The sequence below is a fragment of the Myotis nattereri genome (assembly GCF_964212035.1).
Source record: "Myotis nattereri genome assembly, chromosome: 11".
NCBI classification, from domain to species: Eukaryota; Metazoa; Chordata; class Mammalia; order Chiroptera; family Vespertilionidae; genus Myotis; species Myotis nattereri.
In genome coordinates, this window is record NC_138086.1 from 26928860 (window position 1) to 26956572 (window position 27713).

The following is a 27713-nucleotide window of genomic DNA, read 5'->3' on the forward strand; positions in this document are numbered from 1 at the left end:
ATCGATCAACTTTAACATTTAGACCCTGGTGACCCAGGTTGTACTGGTTGCCTTGTCCCTTGTAATGGACCCAACATTTATAGCAAAGTCATTTGTATCAAGAGACTGACACAAAAGCAAAACTTCCCAATGAGCAGCCAGAATTAAATCGTTCCTATGTCTTTTCTTTCCACTGGAAGTGTGATTCAGGGAGAAAATTTAGATTAATTACATGTTTAAGTTGATCAAAGTACTGGTTCAGTTGTGGAGAAGACTGGAAAAGGGAGGCGATAGTAACTGAGGGAGAAAAATGGCTTCCAACATGTTAGCTGTAGCACAATTCAAGTTTATTCCATTTGTTCTTGCAACACAAAACTTAAACACAGTATTAGTTAGCATTCTGATGTACATGAACCAGGATAATATGAGAAACCCAATTGTGTCAAAAGTATTACATTGTGGAAAAAATGAACTCAAATATATCAAAATGCACAAAGCATTAGTCTTCCTCTGTTACTGCTTAGAAAGATATGATTGTTTCTCCATTTACAAAATAGAATCAGGACAATTTAAATTCTTTAAATTTTGCATGCAAAACACTGCAACTGCTTATGTAGGAGGGCACTCTCACCAGCTTCTATACACAATTGAGTATGCAATATTTCATGGAAGAAAACGGCAGCTTAATTGAAGTGTTAGGGGGGAAAAAAAATCAAACACGTACATACTGATTTAAACTCCATTATTTGGGAAAAAAGAATCAATGAATAAAGGGGCTACTTGCTTGCAGCTTCCACACACTGAACCACCTACCTCCCCTTCATGCCCCACTGGGTTTAGAAGGTGAGCTGTGCATAGAAGAACTACTTGGTTTACTCAGGTGCTGTATTTGAACTGTAAGTCTATAGATACCAGTCTGAAGCTGCAAGGGAGAATTTGTTAGTATACTAATAGCATAGTAAACACTCGGGTGTTTTAATACACCTGTTTTTAACTGCTATAGTGCATACGAAATGACTGACTTAATACAAAACTACAGAACATGCAAGGTTTTTGCTGAGATGTTAAATATTACTTCAGTGGAGAAAAAAAACACACGTACTTAACCTTTCACTAATGCATGTAGTACCAAAAAAGCAGACATGGTTTTAACTTCCTTTACTCAAATATGAACATTAAGTGTTGTGAATTTTTCTGCCAAGTGGTTCAGAAATACATTATAAATAACCTAGTTTAAAAAAAAAAGAAATTGTAAACCATCTTGGCCAGTCTAGTCTATGTTTACATGTTATTTTCTCAAGCAACTGCTTCATAATTATGGGGCTTACAAAAAGACTGGGAAAGAAGAAGGCGCAGTAGCCTCCACTGCATCACAGGCAACACAGGGCAAACTGTACAAAAAGTCACCTGGCGTCTACACCGGTGACTGTGGGAAGCAGACCAGGTTCAGGAATGATAGGACAGTGCACTCTCTGCAATAGCCAACTAGAACAAAACACTGAGGATGTAAAGGTAAAACTGTGTAGAGGGTAATCCAAGCCTTTTAGATCACATTATGCCAAGAGGTGAAAACAAAGATTTCAAAACACCTTGTTGATGGTTAAAGACTGATAGAGTGCCCTCCATCTCCAATGAGGATGGCTCCAGGTTTCAGTTCAGTGCGGTCATAAAGTACTGATTACTGATTTTTACTGACTCTAACAGGCTGCATTAAGGCAGCAGAATTAGCCAAATGTACAGGGTTAGGCTAGTTTTAAGTGAAAAAAGCCACAGGATAAAAAAGGGTTCATGGGGAAAAGTACACACACACACACACACACACACTCACTCACTCACTCACTCACTCCACACACTAACCAACCAATCAGCAACTGATCAATAAGACTTATTAGCCAGGCTGACGGTTCTTTGATAGTTTAACTTTGCTGTCGAATGCTACATTGCCTTAAAAAACCACCCATAATTCTTTATTATCCACAATCTGAATACTAGTCCCTAACCCCCCGTTTTTAAAAATTTGAGGTACATTTAGTTATTGCATGACATGGCTAAGGAAAAATCCTAATATTTTTAGAAAGCTTAAATGGGTGGCAGGTCAAAGGAATCTTAGTATTTTAAATGCACAACAGCAAAATTTAAGAGTATATGCTCTAATTAGTCATACTGCTCAAGAAATAAACATTTGAAAATGTGTCCAAACATTTTCTGCAGGTCATAATTATTTTAGGGCTGTATTTAAGGGCAAACAGTACATCTTGAAAGTGTCACGCTTTATATGATGCATGATTTAGAAAAGAATAAAAAATATGCTGTGCAGGTGGGCTGGCCTATGTTCAGCAGAAGTTTATCAACAAACAGCTGGGGGGCCGGTAACAAGCATGTTTTTGAAGAGATGGGGGTTAAATTTGTCCAAATAGTAAATCTCACCCCAGTGATAGCTTTGGTGCAATAAGTAATCAGCATTCAGATGGGTCAAAGAGACATTCCAACAACGTTCCTTGTTCTCCACACATAACCAGGGCCAATCCATTCAAACAGCAAATGAAGAAAACTATAGGTACGAAGACAACTGTTCTCTCTTTGTATGATACTAACAGGCTTATGGCTATGATTCTAGTTTTACATCCCCTTTTACTACCAGCAAAGTTTAAAAGTGTTTCAATGTTATATAAGTATTTGAATCTAGAGGAGAAAAATTTATGCATACTGGAATGGTTTCTCCTATAGACTTCCAAAATTTAAGATTTTATAAATAAAACTAGTCAGTTTTACCTAAAGATACATGAAATCCATGTGAAAGGGGAGAGGAAATCCAAAGTTCAGGCATCTAGCAATTTAGGTGTGCCCCACCTTATCTTCACTGAGCTTTCGCGTAAAGGCAGAAAGTCACTGAGGGAAGATTTGGTCACCAACCACAGGCAGCGATCTTCACTACACCAGGAGATTCCCCAGAGTGTACCTTAAGGCAGAAGGCTAGAGCTAATTGCTTATCTCAGCACCCTAAGTTACATCACAGCAGCCACTACTGCTCACACAGTTAGGGCTACGATTATGTAGAGTTGGTCTTTGTATAGTCAGACCCTCAACACAATCTAATTAATGAATTAGCTAGGGAGCTGAGAAGGTCAGATGTTACGGTATGTGTCTTTGCTCTCCCTTGGGTATAATCTGTATATTTTTGGAAATGGAAAAGAGGCCGACTTGATCAGGAGGCTTTGTAAAAGCCTGATTGTAGTTTCTGCCTCTCCTCCAAAACATTGGTTTTTGTTTTCTGGTAGTCTGATTTGTTATGAATTTCTCTCTCCCCTCACCCCTCCTAAAGTATTTAGCTGAAGAAGCTGGCAGATAGAGAGTGACAGACAGACAGGCAGCAGTGTGAGGCCACAGGAGAGTCATTCTTCCAGAGCTGTCAGCCCATCCATCCATCACTGAAGTAGGGCTTTGATTGCCTGGTTGTCAGTGGCTTCAAAAGCAGTTAGTCCATCTGGGCCTTTCACAGTCTTATCAGCACCCTGGAAAAGAATGGGAAAAGCCGTTATCATTAAATGAGCCTATAACTGAGAGAAGAGAACGAGACTAGATTACTCAGCACCCACTAGTGTTTATACCTAGAATTAAAAAATTCTCTTACTTAAACAGAGTTCATCCTATTGAAGAAAAAACCCTAAACACTTGGAAAAGTTATAGATTAAGTTATAAAAATGTCAGATTATTTTTCAGGCACTAGAAATTGTAAACTACACACACAACTTGCCAATAACATTGGCAACGACTGGCTTTTATTTATACTAGCATGTATTTGCCCAATTAATTAACCTTTAAAAATTAATACCCCTAGGTGTAGTGTAAAATCTCTTTTGCTAAAAAAGAAAGTATCATGGTGACGAAATTCTTTCCCCTCTTTGCAACTTTTTGGAGTAGATAGACCTAAGTGTTACGCACATTATTTCAAAAAATCTGGGACTTATAAAACTTTTATTTTAGACAGAGTCCTAAAGAACACATGTAATACTGATCATTATTCTTATAAACACTTAGCAGTGAGTGGCTGGGACATGGCTAGGAAAGGGGCTCTGTGACGCACTCGGGATGAAATGCTCTCCAGCTTGCCTCAGTGCTTCTGGAGGCTGCTGTTCTGGACCATTTTGTTGCAACACAGTATTTTAGGTTTGAGAATGTGGACCTATACCTTTGTGTCCACCCACTGTTTTAAATCTGTCTTCTTTACTAGGATAAAAGTTCCATGGGAGCAGGAACCGTGTCCCCAGTGTCTAGGAAAGTGCCTAGAGCATGGTAGGTGAATTTGCTCCCTGAGCCTCTTTAACTACCAGAGACAGCATTATTCCCCCACTGAGGGTTCTCTTTGCTAGCTCCACCCAACCAGGATTCAGTCACCAATTAGTCTCTAGCATCCTTGCCAAATCTCATTATTTGTTCCTAAGGCCTAGCCTACAGAGCTGACTAAACTTGGCATAGGCGGTCCTTTAAAGACCAACTCTAGTCTAACTCAGCAGTCTCTTCTCCCATTAATCTTTCTATGCTTCAATCCTATGGAATTTCTCACCATTTCTGAACATACCATGTGCCACACCTTTATACATGCTAGTTCCCAAATGGAATGTCTTACCCCCTTTCCCTGGCAAATCTATTCAATCACTCAACAAATATTTACTGAATGTTTGATGTGTAGACATTGTAAGGGACTGGAGAATCAAAGAAAAACAAGACAATTTGCCAGCCTGGCTGGTGTGGGAGACAGACCAATCAACCAGTATGAATCAGTGGGATGAGAACAATAATGGCGTTATGCACCATGATGAATGGCCTGTAACGCAGAATGGGATGTGATAGAGGGTGTGACAAAGAAAGTCTTTCTGGATGAGGCAATGCCTGCCCTGAGTCTTGATGAGTAAGTACAAAATGATTAGGTAAATCAGGAAGGAGATGACGACAGATTCTAGGAAGTGTGAAACTATTACAAAGTCCTCTTCAATGTGATCTTAAAAGTCTCCATTTCCTCATTTTCTAACTTAATTTAACTGCTTTATGGAACACATGGAACTCATTGCCAAGTGGGAGAGAAACCTGTAAGAACTTCAATGTGGTAAATCCTCCAATATAGGTTAAATGACAATAATTGCGATCACTGTATTCAAAACAAATTCATTTTGATAGTTTTTATAATTAGCACTGTACTATAATTCTGCATTAACACAAAGTTAAATATTACAGTGAACATATGTTGCTTTTTCAGCTTCCAGAGTTCATTTCCCTTCTTTTGGTAACTGCATCCTAATTTCATTTTGAGGAATCATTTGTCCCATTGTGTGGACTCCTGGGAACATTTTTTCATAGAACTTGATGAATAGTTTCCTTGTTGTGCAAAAGCTTTTTAATTTGATGTAGTCCCATTTGATTATTTTTTTCTTGCCAAAGGAGACATATCCAACACATTATTCCTAAGAGCAATGTTAAGAATTTATTGCCTATGTTTTCTTCTATGGAGTTCTATGGTTTTGAGTCTTAAATTTGTCTTCAATTCACTTTTTCATTCTTGTATATGGCAAGAAAATGATCCAGTGTCATATTTTTGTGTCTGTCCAATTTTTCCAACACCACTTAATGAAGAGACTGTCTTTATTCCATTCGACATCTTTGCCTTTGTCATAGATCCATTGACAATATAGGTGTGGGTTTTTTTCTGGGCTCTCTATTCTATTTCATTGATCTGTGTTTGTTTTTATGCCAGCACCATGCTGGTTTTTTTTTTAAAAATATATTTTATTGATTTTTTTACGGAGAGGAAGGGAGAGAGATAGAGAGTTAGAAACATCGATGAGAGAGAAACATCGATCAGCTGCCTCCTGCACATCTCCCACTGGGGATGTGCCCGCAACCAAGGTACATGCCTTTAACCGGAATCAAACCTGGGACCCTTCAGTCCGCAGGCCGACGCTCTATCCACTGAGCCAAACCGGTTCCGGCCAGCACCATGCTGTTTTAATGACTATAGCCTTGTACTAGTAGTATAGTTTGCTATCAGGTAGTGTGATCCCTCCAACTTTGTTCATTCTCCATTGCTTTGACTATTTGAGGTCTTTTGTGGTTCCATATACATTCTAGGATTATTTGTTTTAGCTATTTGAATAATGTCACTGGTATTTTGATGGGGATTGCATTGAATCTGTATATTGCTTTGGGTAGTATGGATATTTTAACGATTCAAGAGCACGGTATATGCTTCCATTTACTTGTATCCCCTTCAATTGCTTTCTTCAGTCCTACAGTTTTCTGAGTACAATTCTTTCAACTCCTTGGTAAAATTTATTCCTAGGTATTTTATTCTTTAATGCAATCGTAAGTGGGATTGCTTTCTTAGTTTCTCTTTCTGATAGTCTGTTATCGGTGTATAAAAATGCAACCAATTTCTGAACATTAATTTTGTATTCTACTTTACTGAATTCATTTATTAGTTCTAATAGTTTTTTTAAAAATTATTATTATTCCTCACCTGAGGATATTTTTCCCATTGATATTTAGAAAGAGTGGAAGGGAAGAATGAAGAGAGAGTGAGTTCTAACAGTTTTTATGTTTGGATTCTTTAGGGTTCTCTCTATATAGTATTATATAGTCTGCAAATAATTGGTTTTTCTTCTCTTCCAATGTGAATGTATTTTCTTTTTCTTGTCTGTTACTGTGGCTAGGACTTCCAATACCAAGTTGAATGTAAATAGTGAAAATGAACATCCTTATCTTGTTCCTGACAAGGAAAACACTTTAGCTTTTCACCATTAAGTATGATGTTAGCTGTGGGTTTTTCGTATATGTCCTTTATTATGTTGAAGTATATTCCTTCTATCCCCACTTTGCTGACAGGTTTTTATCATAAATCAATGCTGGATGTTGTCAAATGCTTTTTCTGTATCTATGGATATGATTTTCATCCTTCATTTGTTTATGTTATGTATCATGTTAATAGTTTTGTGGATATTGAACCAACCTTGATTAAATCCTACTTGATAACGGTGTACTATCACTATCTTTTTAATGTATTGAGGAATTCAGTTTGCTAATATTTTGTTGAGTATTTTTACATCTATGTTCATCAGGGATATTGGCCTATAATTTTCTTTTTTTTGTAGTGTCTTTGTCTGGTTTTGGTATCAAGTTAAGGCTGGCCTTGTAACATTAATTTGGAGTCTTCCCTCTTCAAATTTTTGTAGTAGTATGGGCAGAATAGGTGTTAAGTCTTCTTTGAATGTTTGGTAAAAGTCAAAGCCATCTGACCTAACACTTTTGTTTGTTGTTGGGAGTTTTTTAATGACAAACTCAATTTTGTTAGCAGTAATTGGTCTGTTCAGAATGTCTTTTCCTGATTTATGTTTCTTCGTGGAAGTATGTATATTTCTGGGAATTTATCAATTTCTGTCATGTTGTCTAATTCAGCGGTCACCAACCTTTCAGACATCACGGACCACCAATTGGCAACCGCTGGTCTAATTTATAGGCATAGAATTGTAGCATTTCCTTATAATGCTTTGTATACCATGGTGTTGGTTGTCATGTCTTTCATTTCTGATTCTATTTGGGCATTCCTTTTTTCTTCTTAATGAATCTGGCTAAAATTTTACCAATTTTTGCTTATATTTTCAAAGAGCCAGGTTAGTTTCATTAATCTTTTCTATTATTTTTGCCTCAATTTTGTTTGTTCTGATTTTTATTATTTCCTTACTTCTCACTTTGTTGTTTTTTTTCCTAGTTCTGTAAGGTGTAAGGTTAAATAGTCTGAGATTTTTGTTGTTTCTTGAGGTAGGCCTACGTTACTAAATTTCCCTGTTAGAACTGCTTTCACTGTGCTCCACAGCTTTGGGGTCATTGTGTTTTCATTTTCATTTTTCTCAAGAACTAAAAACAGTTCTTCCTTGATCTCATTAACCCATTCATTGTTCAGTGACATGTTGTTTAGCCTCCACGTCATTGTGTTTTTCAGTTTTCTTCTTGTAATTGAGTTCTAGTTTCATATCATTGTGATTGGAGAAGATGCTTGGTATGATTCCAATATTCTTAAACTGAGACTTGTTTTCTGGCCTAATGTGATTTATCCTGGGAAATGTTCCATGTGCACTTGAAAAGAATGTATATTCAGAGGCTTTTAGGTGAAATGTCCTAAAAATATCAATTAAGTCATTCTTATCTAATATGTCATTAACACTGCTGTTCCCTTGATTTTCTGTCTGGATGACCTATCCACTGATGTCAATGGGGTGGTAAAATTCCTTATTACTATAATACATATATTTCTCCTTTATGTCTTTCAATATTTATTTTATATATTTAGGTGCTCCTACACTGGGTGTGTAATGTTAATGAGAGTTGATCCTCTTTAGATTAACCCCTTTATCAATACGAAATGCCTGTCTCTTGTGATAGCCCTTGTTTTAAAGTCTATTTTGTCTTTAATACAAGTATTGCTTTCTCAGCTATTTTTTCTTTTCATTTTGCATGGTAAGTCCTTTTCTATCCCTTCACTTTCAGTCTGTATGTCTTTCAATCTGAAGTGGGTCTCTTGTAGGCAGCTCATGAACTTTCATTAAAAAAATCAATTTCCATTAAAGATAATTGATAGGTATGTACTTTATTGCCACTTAATTGTTTTCTGATTGTGTAGTTTTGTGTTCCCTATTTTCGTGTATGTTGATGACTTTCTAGTGTAGTGTTTGGACTCCTTTCTCTTTATTCTTAAAAATTTCTTATAGGTTTTTGGTTTGTGGTTACCATGCACTTCGTATTTATCAAACTATGTTTTAGGAGGTCTATTTTAACTTGATGGCCGCTTAGTTCAAACACATTTTTACTTACCCGCTCCATATATTTTTGTCATTATTTACTTATTTTGTGTTTGTATTTCTTAATTTACTGTTGTAATTACGTAATTTTCCAACTTTTGCCTTTTAACCTTTGTACTGTAGTTGGTTGAGCCACTGATTTTTACTATTTGCCTTTGTCAGTGAAAGTATTTTTATTTCTATATTTTCTTATATTTTTAATCTTTTTTATTTAAATAAGTCCCTTTAGCATTTCTTGTAATGCTAGTTTAGTGTGGTTAATTTCTTTACATTTCTTGTCTAAGAAACTGTAACTCTCTGTTGACTTTAAATGATAGATAGCCTTGCTGGGTAATCTTGGTTGTAGGTCTTTGCTTTACATTATTTTGAATGTTTCATGCCAATCTCTCCTGGCCTAAATGTTTCTGCTGCAAAATCACCTGACAGTATTATGGGAGCTCCCTTGTATATAACACTTTTCTTTTGTTCCTTTAAAATTATCTGTCTTTAATCTTTGACATTTTAATTAATGTGTATTGGTACGGGCCTTTTTGGGTTCCTCTTATTTAGAATTCTCTGCACTTGAATTCCCTCTAATGTAGTCTTCAGTTATTGTATTCTTCATTTATACGTGGTTTTTTATCTTTGTTGAAATTCTGAGTTCATGTATTCTTCCCCTGAGTTCATTGAGCATCCTTATAATCAGTGTTTGGAACTTTGTATCTGGTAATTGCTTGTCTCCATTTTGTTCTTTTTTGAAGTCTTGTTCTGTATTTTTTTTTAATATATTTTATTTATTTTTACAGAGAGGAAGGGAGAGGGATAGAGAGTTAGAAACATTGATGAGAGAGAAACATCAACCAGCTGCGTCCTGCACACCCTCTACTGGGGATGTTCCTGCAACCAAGGTACATGCCCTTGACCAGAATCAAACCTGGGACCTTTCAGTCCCCAGGCCGACGCTCTATCCACTGAGCCAAACCGGTTAGGGCTTGTTCTGTACTTTCATTTGGGACATGTTTATCTCCTCATTTGGTCTGACTCCCTGTGTTGTTTCTATGTATTAGGTAGATATGCTTATTCTACTCATCTTAGCAGGTGTCCTATGAGGCCCAGTGGCACAGTCTCCCTGTTCACTCGAGGCAGTTGCTTCAGGGCATCCCTTATGTGGGTGTGTGCACCATTCTGATGTAGCTGAGCCTTGATTTCTGTTGGCACATCAGTGAGTGGGATTGGCTCTCAGGGTGACTGGCTGTGAGGGCTGTTGGTGACTACAGCAGACAAGCTGTTGTCTGGGGGCTACTCCCATGGAGCGGGAGGCTTTACTGGGGTTCTGGTGCCAGCCAAATCTGCCTTTCATGTGTGTGGATGTGGAGGTGGCTGGGTGGTGTCGTCTAAAGCCAGTTACTGGGTGTGTCGTTTCTAGAGCCTCTTAGGAAGAGCTCTGGTGCAGGTCAAGATCAACTGCTGTTTGTGTCCAGCTTAGGGTGACCAGTAGGAGCTACAAAGTAATCTGAAGAAGGCTGCTGCTTGTGCTTGGAGGTCCTTGGGAAAGGCTATGCTGTGTACTGAGGTGCCAGGCTTGAGACCCTTTGGTGGGCCCCATGATATGAGCTGAGTCAATTCAGTTTTCCTCCATATATCTCTGGTGCTTTTTGAACTGCTACCCTTGCAAGCTTAGGGTAAATTTGTGAGCCACCAAATCTCTGCATGGGTCCCTCAAGAGGAAAAATACTTGGGACTCTAGTAGCCCTCCATATCACTGTGATATGCAATCCCTGCTGGTTTTCACATCCAGATGTCATGGGGCTCCTCTTCCCAGGCTAGGGCTGGGATCCCTGCTCCTCAGGGGGGACCTCTGCAGCACAGATACACACCCAATTCTTAACCCCCACACGAAGGGTGTGGCACCTGCTTGTTCTGTCTCTACCCCTCCTACCAGTATCTACATGGCTTCTTCCTTACATCCCTCATTATAGGGCTTCTGTTTAGCTAGTCTTCAGGTGGTTCTCAATGATAGACATTCTAAAATTTAGTTGTAATTTTGGTGTGGTCATGGGAGGAGGTGAGTACAGAGTTTACCTACTCTGCCATCTTGACCCGAACAGTATTACATTTGATTCTCAATTCAAACAGCAAAATCTGCACCAATGCCACTTTGAGGATTTGATAATGCTGGTGGTATTTGAGAGGGGTATTCATGTATTATCATTAAATGGTTGTATGAAGTTTTTTTAATGTAGCACAGATAAAATATTGAACAAAACATGAATGCTATCAGATAAGGTATTTTTCTACGTTTTCTTAACAGACTTTTAGTATTTTTTACTCTATAGCAGGGATTGGGAATGCCTGGCCTGCAGGCCGTATAAGTTCTGCAAAATTATTTGGCCTGGCCCTGCCAAGGCATTAGGAGTTAATTAAATGTTTGACTAAATAGAGCAGGTTAATTCTGAAGTTGATAATTTTGTATGGCTCATGAGTGATCTTATAAGTATCCAAATGGCCCTGGGCAGAAAAGAGGTTCCCCACCCTTGCTCTATAGCAATTGTATATAAGATGTAAACATTTTGACTTATTGTAAAAGAAAGGCACTGAGTAAACTTTTGTTCTGTATCTCTCTCATTTATCTCCAAAGCAGGAACAGATAACTAAGAGTGATCTGAACTAGCTATGAGTCAATCAAATAAATGTTCAATAATCAGTGGTCAACTGTGGAGAACAGTATGGACCTTCCTCAAAAAACTAAAAATGGAACTCCCATTTGACCCAGTGATCCCACTTCCAGGACTATATCCCAAGAAACTAGAAACACCAATCAGAAAGGATATATGTACCCCTATGTTCATAGCAGCACAATTTACAATAGCTAAGATTTGGAAACAGCCTAAGTGCCCATCAGCAGATGAGTGGATTAAAAAACTGTGGTACATCTACACAATGGAATACTATGCTGCTTGCTATAAAAAGGAAGGATCTCCTACCATTTGCAACAGCATGGATGGAGCTGGAAAGCATTATGCTAAGCGAAATAAGTCAGTCAGAGAAAGATAAATATCACATGATCTCACTCATTTGTAGAATGAACAACATAAACTGATGAACAAAAACAGATTCAGAGACAGAGAAGCATCGATCAGATGCTCAAACCTCAGAGGGAAGGTAGGAGAGGGTGGGGGTAAGGGGGAGAGATCAACCAAAGGACACAGACACCAGGAGGGTGAGGGGGGGGGGGGGGATAAGGACACATATGTAACACCTTAATCAATAAAGAAAAAAATTAAAAAAACTAATCAGTGGTGATATATATATATATATATATATATATATAGTTGTTGTAAGGTTACAGTAGAGGCTTTCTAAGAAGAAAAATTCTTTGACAAAGTGTGAAACGGAAAGAATGGAAAACAAAAAAAGCAAAGTTTTCCTTTGGACTTTCCTGTTGTATATAATAAATGACAATTTATAAGTTAATATGCTGTCATTTTTTAAAAATTTAAGAGTAAAACAAATTATAATGTTTTAAAACGAAAATTTCAATTCATGAGATTTTGATTCTTTCATTCCTTTCTATTTAAAACAGCGGTTCTCAATCTGGGGGTCTAACGACCCTTTCACGGGGGTCGCCTAAAACCATCGGAAAACACATATATAACTACATATTGTTTTTGTGATTAATCACTATGCTTTAATTATGTTCAATTTGTAACAATGAAAATACATCCTGCATATCAGATGTTTACATTATGATTCATAACAGTAGCAAAATTACAGTTATGAAGTAGCAACGAAAATAATTTTATGGTTGGGGGTCACCACGACATGAGGAACTGTATTAAAGGGTCGCGGCATTAGGAAGGTTGAGAACCACTGATTTAAAAGAATTCTTGTTCTTATATAGAGAGTGGTATGTACTTTATAAAGGATGGAATATAAACACACTAAACATAGCTTATCTGTCTAAATTCTAAATTGTAGCATGTAGCAAACTTAACATCTTTAAAACAGTAATAACAGAAGTAAACATTTAAATATTTCTCCTTTCCCCACAATATGCTGCAGTGAATTATTTAGAAATGGTTTTTCCCCTTAGGGAACAAGGATACTTGACTTCTTAAAATCCTTTATTACCCATTATATAAATTACAAGGCATTACATAATTTATAAGGAATTTTAGTATTATAGAAATTTTGATATAAATACTACAGGAAATGCCTAACATGGTAATATATTAAATGCTACAGGGACTACTATTATTTCTCTTAGGAATGATGTCTTTAACCATGGAAACTAGATTGTGATATCAAATGATATATGTAGCTGTGAAAAATAAAATGAATTTTGGACTTATAAAAGTCCACTGGCTAATATCATAGTTCAAGAGTAGCATTTTATGATTAACTTTCTTTGAAATAATGTAATCATGCAAACCTTCTATTACTCAGGTATCTGAGGTTTTAACCAAGACCAGTTCAGTAATTAACAATGAAAATTCCATATCTTGTTTGGCTACATTAATTGATAATAAAAATTTTCAACAAATATGCACTATCATAGTCTAGTAAAAGCATCCAGAACGATACACATTTTTACCACTGAGGGTTAAAGTTGTGAAATGCAAAGTAACTGAGCTAGAAGAGGGGTCAGCAAGCTATGGCCCAGATGTTTGTTTTTGTAAGTAAAGTTTTACTGGAATGCAGCCAAGCCCATTCATTTCTGTATTGTCTATGGCAGCTTTAGAGCTACAGTGGCAAACTTATGACAGAAACCATATGGTTGCAAGATTGAGCCTAACACTCTAAAAAAAAGTCTGCAACTTCTGAACTACAGAGTATTTTATACCGCCTTTTAAGTTTCCCTTTTACTGCAAAAACTTCCCAGTTAAGATTTTCTAGGGCGGAAAAAAGGAAGCTTATTGAGCTTATAATTATAATTCAAAATGACATGTGCTTACACTCTACTTACAAGCTGCTTGGCCTTTTTACTGACTGCTGTGCTGTTCGGTTGTCACTTCTCTGCCTGTTTCATACTCCAACTTGGGTTTCTTCCTCCTCTGCTACTGCTAAATTTCCCAGGATGCTTCTCGAGCCTGTATTTTTATTTGTTTCATCTGTCCCCTTTCCCTTTTCTCTTCTCACTAGTTTTATTAATGATTTGGTGAAAGTACCAGGAACTTTGATCATCCTGCTTCCATCTTATACATTATTTAACAATTCTGTAGTTTTAGCTTATTTAAAAAAACTTTAGTGTTTTGCATTTTAATATTTGTTTAGACTTATTCACATACTAATTTGCCTATGACCCTTCTTGCATCTCACCTTTCCCTCTGGGTTTATTTTGTTTCTGCCTGAAGTGCAACTAGCTCCTTCACTTGTTTGTTGCTCAGGGGCACTAACCACTATTGGATTTGGAGCAGCCTTGGATCAGATTCTACCTTTTGTAACAAATATCCTCTTGCTTGTGTTAGGAAATGCTTTCTATAACCCTATCCCGCCTGCTTTCTGTTTCTCAAGGATTCATTATAACTTCTTATCTAAAACCCCTTCTTATGGTTCAAACCAAATATTGATTCATTCATTTTAAAAACATCTTTTCGGTGGTTGGGAGGGAAAGGATACACTGGCATGTGCTCACACCTTGAAGTGGAAGTCCCACATATGTTGTTCTCTACATTACTAGCTCACCAATTAAAAATCAGCCCAAATTACACATGTTCAATTTCTCATAACTGTTTCGGACAGTAATTAACCTCCCTGAGAAAAATAGTTTCCTTATCCATAAAATGGAGATGAATATACCTATGTATTTGGATTGATAAAAATTAAAGGAGATTATATACACGAAGTGCTTAAAAAACATTACATAGATGTTAGTTTCTTCTTTTGCTATATGGATAATCAAGAATTAAATGTTTTACATTCTTGTGTCATAAATTCCATTTTCCACTGCATTAAATTTTAAAAATAGCCCAGTATTAAATAGTTTAATTTCAAATATTCTAGCTGTGGGAAACTGTTTATTGCCTTCACTATCTGATAAGCATAGACAGAGAACTCCCCCACCCCCCCCCCCCACCCCCCAAGGCTGGGTGCCTTTGAAGCCCTAGCAAAGCTCGGAGCTAGGCGCCACCTCTGTTTGTCCAGACAGTGGTGGCTGAAACTACTCCCCCATTTATTATTATGTAAATCCTTGCTGATGGGCTAGTCTGCTTGTTACTAGGGGGTCACCTGCCTAAGGGCTATGTATGGGTGCATCCCAGATCAATAAAAGCTTGGTGAGGCCTGAGCACGGAGGAAGTCCTTAGGGACTTGGCCGCTTGGTCCCCCAATATTGCAAAATTATCTTGTGTCTTTTTCTCTCATTTGCTGTGTGGCTCCTCTTTCAGATACCGAACCCTACTCCACGCAGAACGTGGAGGGAGTCTTACTCAACACTAGCAATCTTCTTTTTGTTTTTGTGATTTTTCTCCCTGTCCCCCACTAGTTGTAATCATACTGAGTTCTTAAATTTCTGTTTATTGTTTTGGCTCTTCCCCCCCCTATGCTACTCACATACCACCTGAATAATATACTAAGAATGTCGGTGAATCTGGTAAACTTCTTAAACTAAATACTTTTTAAATGAATTTATAATACGTAAGTATTCTATTTTTGATAAAAAGAATAAACTAGATTTTATAATATAAACATTGATTTTAATGTTAAGACACTGAAACAGCTTCATTTTAGCAACTATGGATTTTTTAGAGTATGAATTTCTAAAAAAATATATTGGTTAACAAAACTATAGGGTATCCATTAAAGAAGCTTATGCAATAATAAAATGAAAGCAATAAATTTTGAGAAAGCGGAACTAAATGTTACTAGGCTGCTTTTATAAAGGTTAAAAAATGTCATCTAAAACAAAAAACAGCTCTACAAGGTTAAAATTGATCTATCAATAGAGTCATCAAGGATCAAACACATGCTAAAGAACAAAATTGCAGGCACCAAGTAAAAGAAAAAAATATAAGCTAGTTAAAAGACACCTCAACTTACTACCAATAATTTAGCAACGGAGTACATATTTATAGCGATCCTTCTGGGATAACATATTGCCTTCATACAAATCAAGCTTTCCTTTTAACAATGACTTAGAACATATTTTGGCAATAAGGGATAGAGTACAATGAATGGTTCGGGTCCTCTCTAGCATAAGAATAATTATGTCTTATTTTGTTTGTCCCACAGGAAGGAGAGGAATATCAGAAAGAAATAGTTTGAGCATGTTTAGGGGCATCTCATTTAGTAAATGACCAGAGCCTAAGGACCTAAGCTAAAAATGATCCCACGGAGGTTTTTATTTTCAGACAATTTCACCCCTGACAGGGCAGAAAAACATCATGGAAAGAGGTAATTTCTTTTTGTTTTTATTCTGACTTATGAATTTATTTATTTTTAACTGAGTTAAAGACATGTAACAACTATATTAGTTTAATTTTATATTTGTAAATATTGTATGATGATCAGAGTAAGTTTAGTTATTTCACATCCATTACTTCTCATCTTTACAAATTTTGTGTGTGATGGCAACTTTTAAGATTTACCCTCTTAGCAACTAAAACTTGTTAACTGTTTCTTTTACTATACACTTAGCAGATAAGTTGAGGCCAGGGTAATAAAGCCCATTTTGAGGAAGTGAGCTTAGAGGTAAAAAAGAAATCAGATCCTGATCCCATGGCTTAAGCACAGGGTCAGGCAGTGCCTCAACTGTAGAATTATATGCATCAACAAGATCTCCTTAAGCCTATCTGAGCTGGGGTTAGTAACTTGTAATACAAAGAGTCCTAACTAATACAATATGGGAAATTATATAAATCTTTCATAAACTGTACATCAATATTTGTAGCCTGTGACAACGGTAAGCAAAAATAATCCCCTAGGGATGAAATTATCTAGTAGTTTACAAAGGTACTTTTTAATCTTTTCATGAATATGAGGGAAGGAATAGACAGTAAGGAGAAAGACAGTGACTGGAAATCTTTGTGAGCATATCCTACCACAGATTCTGAATCTATTAGTGGCAAGAAATATTTCCATTTGGCTTTAAGAGAATTAGTATGTGTGTAGTAGCTAAAAATTACTGTTGATATTTGCCAAAATTCACCCAAAACTCATAAAACAACCACTACACATTTAAACAAATCCAGTAACTGTGTTTAACGTGAAGCTATGGGTAAAAACCCTGAGTTTTCAAGGACCTGAATTAACTACTTTCAGAATCTTTAAAAGTTCTCAAAGTATTACGAGACAAATGTGCTACCTTCTTTCCCAATTTTACTGAAGCATAAAATCCTCTTCAGTCTTAGTTATAATAAAAGCTTATTTATTAAACACGAATGTACCGGGTATGGTGACAAAATGCTTTTACTCATTTAATTTCTATTTCTTTCAGCAGGGCTTTATTTTAAAATACCAAATGAAATGTTATAAATAACATTTTCTAGAGTATAGCCATAAAATAAGCTTGCGATTAATACTGGTGCCTTATTTTATTAAGATTTCTTATTTTATTAAGATTTGTCTCCCAATATTTGCAGATCCTAATACAGCTAAATGGTTGCAACTGGTGCATTAATTCCTGAGGCTGGGTTTGGAACTCCATCTAAGAATTTATAATAACAAAGACAGAACACTGGAAAACTCCAGATTTACCATGATCTAAGTAACATCAACAAACCAGATGACTTAGAGAGCATCTAATTCATAACAGTAGCAAAATTACAGTTATGAAGTAGCAACGAAAATAACTTTATGGTTGGGGGGGTCACCACAACATGAGGAACTGTATTAAAGGGTCGCGGCATTAGGAAGGTTGAGAACCACTGCTTTAGAGCAAACTGCCTCTAATACTCTTCCCAGTATGTATTCTTCTCAGTACGTACTACAGAAAAAGAAGTTTACAAATTTTAAACCAGGGCCACTCAAGAACAGTTACTAGTCCACAACATTTTCTGTATCATTAACTATAATGCTTATTTCAGATACCGGCCCCCCCCCCGCCCCCCGCAGCAAACTATTTATTTGATTTTAGAGAGAGACATCGATTTTCTGTTCTACTTATTCACGCATTCATTGACTGATTCTTGTATGTGCCCAACTTTGGCACATCAGGATGATGCTTTAACAGAGCTGCCATGCCAGAGCTGGTCACAGCAACTATTCTTGATTATGGAGACTGTGTTGTTTTATATTGTAGCCCAAGGTTCTTACCTATTACCAACTAGTAACAGTTTGTGGACCAGTTATTTTGGGCCATAATATTCTAGACCTCAATTTTAGATATTACTAGTTTTCTGTCCCTGAGGCCAAACAAATTAACCAAATACTTAGCTGAAACAGTCACACAGAAGTGGAAAGGCAATAAAAAGTAGCAATTGACCTCACCTTTGACAGAAGCAATTTCACACAGGAAACGTGACCTTCATAGACAGCAGACAGAAGGGGAGTAATATGATGTTTATCTGGAGCCTGTGAAATATTAAATAAAGAGATAAAACCACCTTATCCATTTTTCATTTCTTCTTTCTAGATGGAATTAGGAAACACTTGTGAATATTTTAAAGTCAATGTTTACCTATTTACCTTTCTATCCAAAATCTCTGTATAGTACACATTTCTAGCCTCTGGAGAGCTGCCCTCTAGAGCAGTAGTTGCCAACCGGTAGTCCGCGAACCACTGGTGATCCGTGAGGTCCGAAAGGTTGGCGACCGCTGCTCTAGAGGCCCAAGCAAGGTTTCTCTTTGGGAGTCTACAAAGTGAAGTAGAGGGAGCAGAGGCTTTGACCCCAGCTCAAACCTTGGCTCTGCCACTTACTGTGTGACCAGGTATAATCTCTCTGAGTCTCACTCCCCACTAATATAGAAATGCCATTGAGGTGAAGGGAAGAACATAGCCAATGAAAAGATTGCCACAGCTCAGCCAAGTGACTTAGTGTCCCCTGAAATGTGAGAAGTTCATCTCACTTGCTGTCACAGTTACTTAAACATTTTTCTAAAACTCTGAAATGCAGAAAGCACAGAAGGAAAGAGTCGGGAAATGGCTGCTTCTGTCTGACCACTTGCTTACTGACCTCTGTCAAAAAATGCACTATATTTACCATGACTGCAGGGTCCTATGGTCCACTGGCAGATAGCATTTGCTACCTACAGGTGGTGCAACTCTCAAGTTGCATTAGAACTTGAAAAGCAGCAGCCAAGGGGAAACATCCTCAGCTTGAAAGTCGTTTTGTTTGCTTATTGTTTAAAATCCAAACTATACATTTCTAAGTTACAGAAATTATGATATAATTTCAGACTGTATTATTTAAAATGAGGTTTCCACAAGAACTACTTTATACATCTACATAAAATAATTACCCAAAGCACACAACAGGAATTTTTTCTAGAATGACAATGTTCCTCACATACATTAATATCTGCTCCTTTCAGCAGCAGAAACTCCAGGATTTCAAGCTGCCCACAATCTGCCGCATAATGAAGAGGCTTCCTTCCACCTTCTAGAGTCCGGTTGACATCTTCTCCCTTTAAAAGAAGCCAAAGGAAACAGTATTTAAGTGGACGGTAGATTGAAGGGGGAAGGTGCTTGATATTTTTACTTTCGTAAAGCTCTAAGAATTTCATGAAATATTTGCATTTCTTGCAAAGTGAAGTAACCAAAAACTTGAAATTCTGCACACAGTTTGATAGTAATTCAAACCATGATTAGTCAAGCTAAAAACAAGCAATAATGCTAAATGTAATGAATATACAGTGCTCCATTTCTAAGAAATTCAATCAGCATAACGTCAAGAGGTGGCCACATGAAACTGATGAGTTCAAATACTGACTTTTTTATACATATCACATGACATGTATTTTAATTCTTCAAAGAAAAAGCATCACTACTTTGAAGGCGTCGGCCATTATCACAAGGTAATCAGTATTAGCTATTAAGAATTCATTTCATTCACTCATTCAACATTTACTCAAGTCCTATTGTATGGTAAGCACTGTACACAGGAGACAATGGTGAGCGAAATCAGACGTGATTTCTGATTGCACAGAGCTTACCATCTAGTGTAATCACATTTAAATGTATTTCAAAATATAACTGCTATGAAGGAAAGGAACTCAGTGCTACATGAATACTTTTCAGAAGGAATATGACGATCTTGGTGATGGTCAGGGGTTGGTAGTATCAGAAGATGAACTAAAGGCCTCAAAAATAGTTTTCATTCACTGAGGATTAACAGAGATTCTAACACTAATAAATATAATTACCTTCTCTGCCAGCTACTACAGGTTTGGCACTGTGCTACACGCATTATCTCTAATTTTTAAATAATTCTAAAAGGAGAAAATCTCCACCTAACTTATGAAAAGTTTAAAGCTGAAAGAGGTTAAATAACTTTTTAATGTGGCTCAGTTAGTAATAGTGATCTAAACCCCCAAAACTACCACACTGCCTCCAATTCAGTATTCGCCCTCCTCCCCTTTTAAAAATATGTTTTTATTGATTTTAGAGAGAGGAAGGGAGGAGAGAAACATCGATCAGCTGCTTCCTCCACATCCCCTACTGGGAATTGAGCCCAAAACCTGGGCATAGGCCCTGACAGGGCACCGAACTGGTTACCTCCTGCTGCATGGGACAATGGGCCATACTGGCTGGGCCTCTTTTTATCTTAAGGAAAATTCAGACTTTACAAAGTAGCAAAATGTCTGAAAGAATTTATTTTCTTAACTATAGTATTATTCACCTAGTTTGGTTTAGTCAACTCATCAAGCCATATCCTGAACTGAGATATTCAGAACTCACTTTATAGCTATTATGAGCTTTTCTTTCAAACATACTCTATATGGACACAGTCTATTACATGCTTAAGATCACTGGAGACTGGATTACTCCCAGTTAACTCCAACTCTACCACTTAGTTGTGGGACCTCAAACTATTTTCTAAATCTGTTTCCTTATCTGTAAAATGGGAATGAAAATACTTATACCTCACAGGGTTTTAGTGCATCATTAAAGGAGATAATTCTTGCAAAGTATGTAACACAGTACCTGACACAGGGTAAAACGTAAAAGATTAACTGCTTTCTGTGGATCCCTGATGTTGACTTATACTGGTTTTAAAAGACTATCCAAACTTGTTTCTACCTAACAGGGGAAATATAAACAAATTATTCAATGTAATAATACTTTATATTTAGAAACAAATTTAAATAATAACATCAATTTGTTGTACCACCTTAGTCTTTATTCATAACTGCAGAAATGTGAGACTCTAAAGATATTGCTTAAATGATTCACAGACAGAAGTAGTTTAATTTTCATTATTTTTCATTATTAACACTTCCTTTCCATTACTGATATTAGCTGGATAGGTCTTTTCAGTGAATCAAAGCAAAGAAATACAGTACTTGCAGTGTGCAATCAATAGGATAACTTTGTGAAAAAATACCTGACAGTTTCCTTCCCTACTTAGTACAAGCATGCAAAATGCATACAAAATGGAGCTGTTGTGTTTAAACTTTATCCTTTATCCCTGCAGACACTGACTTTATAATTCTTATTTTAGCAGACAAAAAAATGACTGCTTTAAGTTACTGACGGAAAAGAAAAGATCCTCTTCAGCAGGGCCTTAGGAAAAGCAGTACTTATGGAAAAATCTATAGTATTAAATGCCTATATTGGAAAAGGAGAAAGGTCTCAAATAAATGATCTTTGTACATTTCACTTTCAGAAAATAGGGGGAAAAGGTACATGGAAATCTCTGCAGCTTCTGCTCCATTTGCTGTGAACCAAAAATGCTCTAAAAGATAGTCTATTTAAAAACAAATTGAATCCAAAGTAAGCAGAAGGAACGAATAAAAATCAGAGCAGGAACCAATGAAATGGAAAACAGAAATAAAAGCTAATTCTTAGAGATCAAGACACTTGATAAATCTCTAGCCAGAGTGAGTGGTGGGCCACAATGCAATATATAGATCATGTATCATGGAAATGTACACTTGAAACCTGTATGAACCTGTTAACCAATTGTCGACCCAGTAAGTTTAATTTTAAAATAATTAATTAAAAAAAAAACACTGAAGATGCAAAGAAACTTCCAAGCCCCAGATGGACAAGAAAAAAAAAAGGATAATAATAATTCTACACATTATTCCAGAAAATGGGAAGCATCCAACTCATTCCATGAGATTAGCATCACTTGGATTCTAAAATAGGACAGAGAGATGTTATAAGAAAAGGCCACTACAGGCTAATATCTTTCATGAACACAAATTCTGAATAAAATTTTAGCAAACAATCCAAAACTATATAAAAAGGATAATATGCCATGACCAACTCAGATTTATCCCAGGAATACAGGTTGATTAAATATTTGAAAAGTCATCCAATATAATCCACCATTTGAACAAAGTAAAAAGAACCAAAACAACCCATATGATCCTCTCAGTAGATGAAAAGGCATCTGACAAAGTCCAACATCTATTGCTGCTAGAAACTCAGCAAAGAAGTAAAAGAGGGAAATTTCCTTGGCCTAATAAGGGTTTTCTACATAAAAACTACAACTAAAATTATACTTAACTGGTAAAAGATCGAACGCTTTTCCTCTAAAAATCAAGTTATCTGTTCTTACCACTTTAGTCAATGTTGTACTGGAGATTCTAGCCAGTGCAATTAGGCAAGAAAAAAAAGGGGGGCATCCGTTTTGAAAAGGAAGTAAAACTGTCTTTGCAAATGACATGATCGTCTATGCAGAAAATCCAAAGGAATCTACCAAAAAGCTACTAGAATAAGTAATTTTGGTAATGCTGTAGAACAAAAGATTAATATACAAAATCAATTGCATTTTATACTAGCAATGAATAATTGCAAATCCAAGCTAAAAACAGTATTTACAACCGCATTCAAAAATATAAGACAATTTAATAAATCTAACAAAAATGTGAAATACTTATACACTGAAAACTACTAAACATTGTTGAGAAAAATTAGAGAGGATTAAAGAAACAGAAACATACCATGTTTGTGGGTTAGAAGTCTCAATATTGTGAAGATGTCAATTCTCCCCAAATTGACGTATAGATTCAATGCAATACCAATCAAAGCCCTAGTAGGTATTTTTTTAAGACATTAACAAACTGACCCTACATTTCATACGGAAACAAAAACAATGGAGAATAGCCAAAACAACTTTGAAAACATAACAAAAAACAAGTTGGAGGGCCAACACAAACTGATCTCAAAAATTATTAAAAAAACTGCAGTAATCAAGAAAGTGTGGCATTGGCATAAAATTATAAACTATTCAAACGAATTTATAGTGACAGAAAGCAGATCTGAGAGGGACTATGAAGGGGTACCCGCAAGTGATGGATATGTTGTTCATTCTCTTTTTATTTTTATTTTTTTTATTGATTTTTTACAGAGAGGAAGGGAGAGAGATAGAGAGTTAGAAACATCGATGAGAGAGAAACATCAATCAGCTGCCTCCTGCACACCCCCCACTGGGGATATGCCTGCAATCAAGATACACGTCGTTGACTGGAATCGAACCCAGGACCCTTCAGTCTGCAGGCCGATGCTCTATCCACTGAGCAAAACCAGTCAGGGCTATTGTTCATTCTCTTGATAGTGGTGATGGTTCACAGGTGTGTACATGTCAAAACTTATCAAACTGTATACTTTAAATATCTGCAGTTTGTTGTATTTCAATTATACTTCAATAACAAATTTCTGTGGCTCTATTCTTACACCAAGGTTGTGGGTTCGATCCGAAGTCAGGGCACATATAGGAAACTACAGTGGTAAAATGCATAAATGTTTAATAATTTAAAACCATATTGCTATGCAGTCATTCATTCATCAAATACTTGCTGAAAATGGACAACGCATCAGGCAAAGTGCCAGTAAGTCATTCATGTTTATTCAACAAACATTTAGTGAGTGTCTTGTTCTTGTCACTGGGAGACAGTGGAGACAAGAAAGACCAAGTCACTGCTCTTATGAAGCTCAATTTAAATGAAAGGAGAGGTCAGTCAACAAAGAAACACATAAATAAGAAAAGAATATCATATATAGTAAGTTCCATGCAGAAAATTTATAAAGGGGAATATGACAGGGAGTGACTAGGTCGCTACCTTAGATTGTAACATCAGAAGAGGAGGCATTTACTGATACAGTGGGGCCTTGACTTACGAGTTTAATTCGTTCCGTGATGAAGCTCGTAACTCAAATTACTCGTATGTCAAATCAACAGTGAACAAGTGAGACACATGATGCTGGGCTGATGTTGGGGCGTTCACTGTGACGTTTGCTGCACCAACTAGCGGTGGGGTATCTGAAGCTGGCTCGCAACCTGAATTTTAGCTCACAACTCAAAGCAAAAAATCAGCCGAGAGACAGCTCGTATCTCGAAAAACTCGTTAGTCGGGACACTCGTAAGTCAAGGCCCCACTGTACTAATGAATGTACAACAAGTGGAAGAACAAAACAGATGTCTTTCTCTCTCTCAAATCAAAGTACTTCGATGACTATTCATTTCTCCCAGAGGATCAAGTTTAAACAACATAGTTTAGGACATATGGAATGATCTAGCCCATGATAACCTTTCCAAATCTCACAGCATTTCTACTCCCTAAGGGCCTAACCTTTATTTAGCTAGCTCCTACTAATTCTTCAGAATCAAGCTTTAATAAAACGTCTCCTAGAAAGTCATCTCTAATCACCTCAACTTTGAGAAATGTGATCCTCACAGGTAAGTACTTTGTCCTTTCCTGTGTCATAGCACATAGCATTCTACTCAAACTGCCTGCATCTGTATTCTCTATGGACATGGGTCAGGAACCATGCCTCCATTGTTTACTTTTGCATCTCCAGTGCCTAGTATAGTTTGTGACATAAACATTTATGTAATAGAAGCTTTTTGATTGAGCAAATGGTGAAGTTGCTCAAACAACAGACTTAGAGGTCACACATGACATCTTCCATTTCAACCTAACACTGTTATCTAGTAATAGCAGTAGTAACTTGAGATCAATGATGTTTACCAATGTAGAGAGCATGCATGACAATTTCAAGTTTTCAGCAGTAACTTCTGTAGTGGTGGTGAAACAGAAAAGGAAGATAATGCTCTATCTAGTTCCTTTCTCCTTACCCTCCATCCATATTCTAGGCCAGCTGTGGGCAAACTACGGCCCGCGATTCGGCCCGTTTGAAATGAATAAAACTAAAAAAAAAAAAAAAAAAAAAAAAAAAAAAAAAAAAAAAAAAGACCGTACCCTTTTATGTAATGATGTTTACTTTGAATTTATATTAGTTCACACAAACACTCCATCCATGCTTTTGTTCCGGCCCTCCGGTCCAGTTTAAGAACCCATTGTGGCCCTCGAGTCAAAAAGTTTGCCCACCCCTGTTCTAGGCATTAGTGTCATTACCAAAGGAAGTTAGACACCTATTCTGTAATTTTGATTCTAATTTCATGAGACATTACCAGCTAGACCAAAATCTCATATTAATTTTGTCTCCCAGATTCTGGGGCTAGGGAAGAGAAATTTTCTGCACAATTCCAACAGGTTCCTTAGCATTACATGACAATCTAACCATGTTTTCTTTTGTATCTTGCTCTTCCACTTTCCATGGAGATTATTTAAATCTCTTCCATTATTTATAAACTGTCAACCTCTCTATCGCCTCACTTTCTTTCTCAGCAGATAACCTCATATCCTTCTTTTCACAGAACACTGCCTTCAGACAAGAATTCCTCCATAACTTCTCTATACCAACCTGTCTGTCTAAAGCCAATCTCTCACCTACATGTTTTAGATATTATGCTTTCTTGTTTTCTTAGAAAGTGTACTCCTTTGTTTATCCCTTTTCTTGTCGGTGCTTTCAACCTTTCCTGCTGTACTGGCTCATCAGCATGTGCTTTTCACAACTCTTCCACTAAAAAAGCAAACAGCAATAAGACCTGACATCCACTTTTTAGTGACTATTTTCTTTCCTATCCATTCATGGCTAAACTTTCCAAAAAAGCACTGTCTATATTTTCTATCTCCAATTTCTCACCTTCCATTCTAATCTGACTTCTACTCTGAACACCATTTTTGCTGATGTCAATGATCTCCATGTTGTGACTGACAATGTTGACTACTCTTTCCTTTTTTAAACACTCGTTCTTTTTTGGATTCAGTGACACCACATTTTCCCACTTTTCCTCCTACTCTCTGCCTGGGGTTTCACTGTTTCCTCTCCTGACTCATCCACTTCTATCAGATATTTAAAACAAATTTTTAGAATCTTAGTTATGATTTCAGATTGTCATCATAAAAAATTCAAACAGTTGATAAATTTGGTTATACAATTTTGTAATAATATCTACTTAGAAGTATCTTGATTATATAATTTTTTGGAATAATATTTCCTTAGGGATAAAGTTTATACATGTTTTTAAAGGCATTATGCAATAATAGCATATTCCATGGAATTTGGCAGCAATAACATTCTTACTATGATGTGTGTGTAAATAACCAGACAGATCATAAATAATTGCACATAACTTCTATTTGCTATATACAGTTGGGGTAAAGCAAGCTGGCAAACCTAATTTGTCATCACATCCAGACCTATTCAAGCTTTACCTTTCCCTTTTAGCAAGAATAATTTATCCAGTTTCATTTTACTCTCCTTCCTTTCATAGCACCATGAAGCCTATTGATTGCTGAATATACAACATAGATTTTTATTATATTAAAACTGTATTTTTACAATTGAAGTTATTATTTTCTCTAAATATGCTATATTCCATATGCGTAGTATATATGTAATATTGCAGATAAGAAAATATTACTTCATATTTTCTGGTGAGTTTAAATTAAATACACTCTATCCAGAACCACTGTGGTGACCATGTTCCTTCCTTGTGCCTCCCAAGGTTTAGATTATGGTGGGACGGAGAAAGTCTGTGTGAAATTCTAAATCAAATGGAACCCAAGAAGAGTCATAAGATTACTACTCTATATTCTAACAACTCAAGATGAGCTTCTCTGAGTCTTTCCGGTCCTAACTGGAATTATTCTTAGAAATAAAAAAAGAAAAAGGAGTGATAATGCATCACCAGTTTACATCAATAAGTTGGTGAGTTCTACACTGGGAAGAGAATCTAACTATTATACTATGATTTATCCCAATGTCAAAGCATGGCATTTTAGGTCTGAACACTGGACAAGTTTTTCAACTTTCTGAAAATTAAATGACATTACTGACATTTGAGAAAGCTAATTATATTTCATTTCTTAAGTACTACTGTTTAGAATAACAGAAAGCCTGTTATAGCAATAAATTCTCTTATTTAACTAACAATTTACTAGTGTAACTGTCTAGTTCTATCTTTATTATCAATAAATCAACTAGCATGTACCGAGAAACCAGATTCCTAGCTTTGTATTAGGCATGCTAAGGCTACAAAAAAAAGAGGAATTGCAGGTCTCTATACACAAAAGCTTTGTTTTTCACTAATTAATTGGTTTCACAAAATAAGTATTAATTCCTATATATCTCACCCACCCACAAAACATAAAATAGCCTGCCCTGCTAACTCTCTACCCAGTACTTCTCAAACATTTTCATTAAAGTACTCCAAATAACAGAGGAAAAATACATGCTTCCTTGAATCTGAGAGCAAAATCTTAAATAGCCAAATTAAAAATTCATAGAAATATTTCTGCATGAATAAGCACATATCATATGTACACGTATGTGTTGTTTAATATAAAAGCCACAACCCGAAATCCATAGCTATTGATCCCCCTCTTTCCCACCCATGGATGCTTTAGGAATTTGGGCCATCTACTCTATGGCTTGCAGTACCTCCTTGAAGAAAGC

The 27713-nt window shown here is 36.4% G+C and overlaps 1 protein-coding gene across 1 annotated transcript in view; it reads right to left on the minus strand.

Moving 5' to 3' along the window:
- Positions 1-309: 309 nt before the first annotated feature.
- MTPN (myotrophin) overlaps positions 310-27713 on the minus strand; it is a 52701-nt gene continuing 25297 nt past the window's right edge. Inside the window, exons 2-4 of the mRNA XM_081101910.1 lie at positions 19253-19366; positions 18231-18314; positions 310-3491 (exon numbers count right to left, since the gene is read on the minus strand). Of these exons, the coding sequence (XP_080958036.1) occupies positions 3405-3491; positions 18231-18314; positions 19253-19366 (285 nt within the window). The 3' untranslated portion in view covers positions 310-3404. The remainder of the gene's footprint in view (positions 3492-18230; positions 18315-19252; positions 19367-27713) is intronic.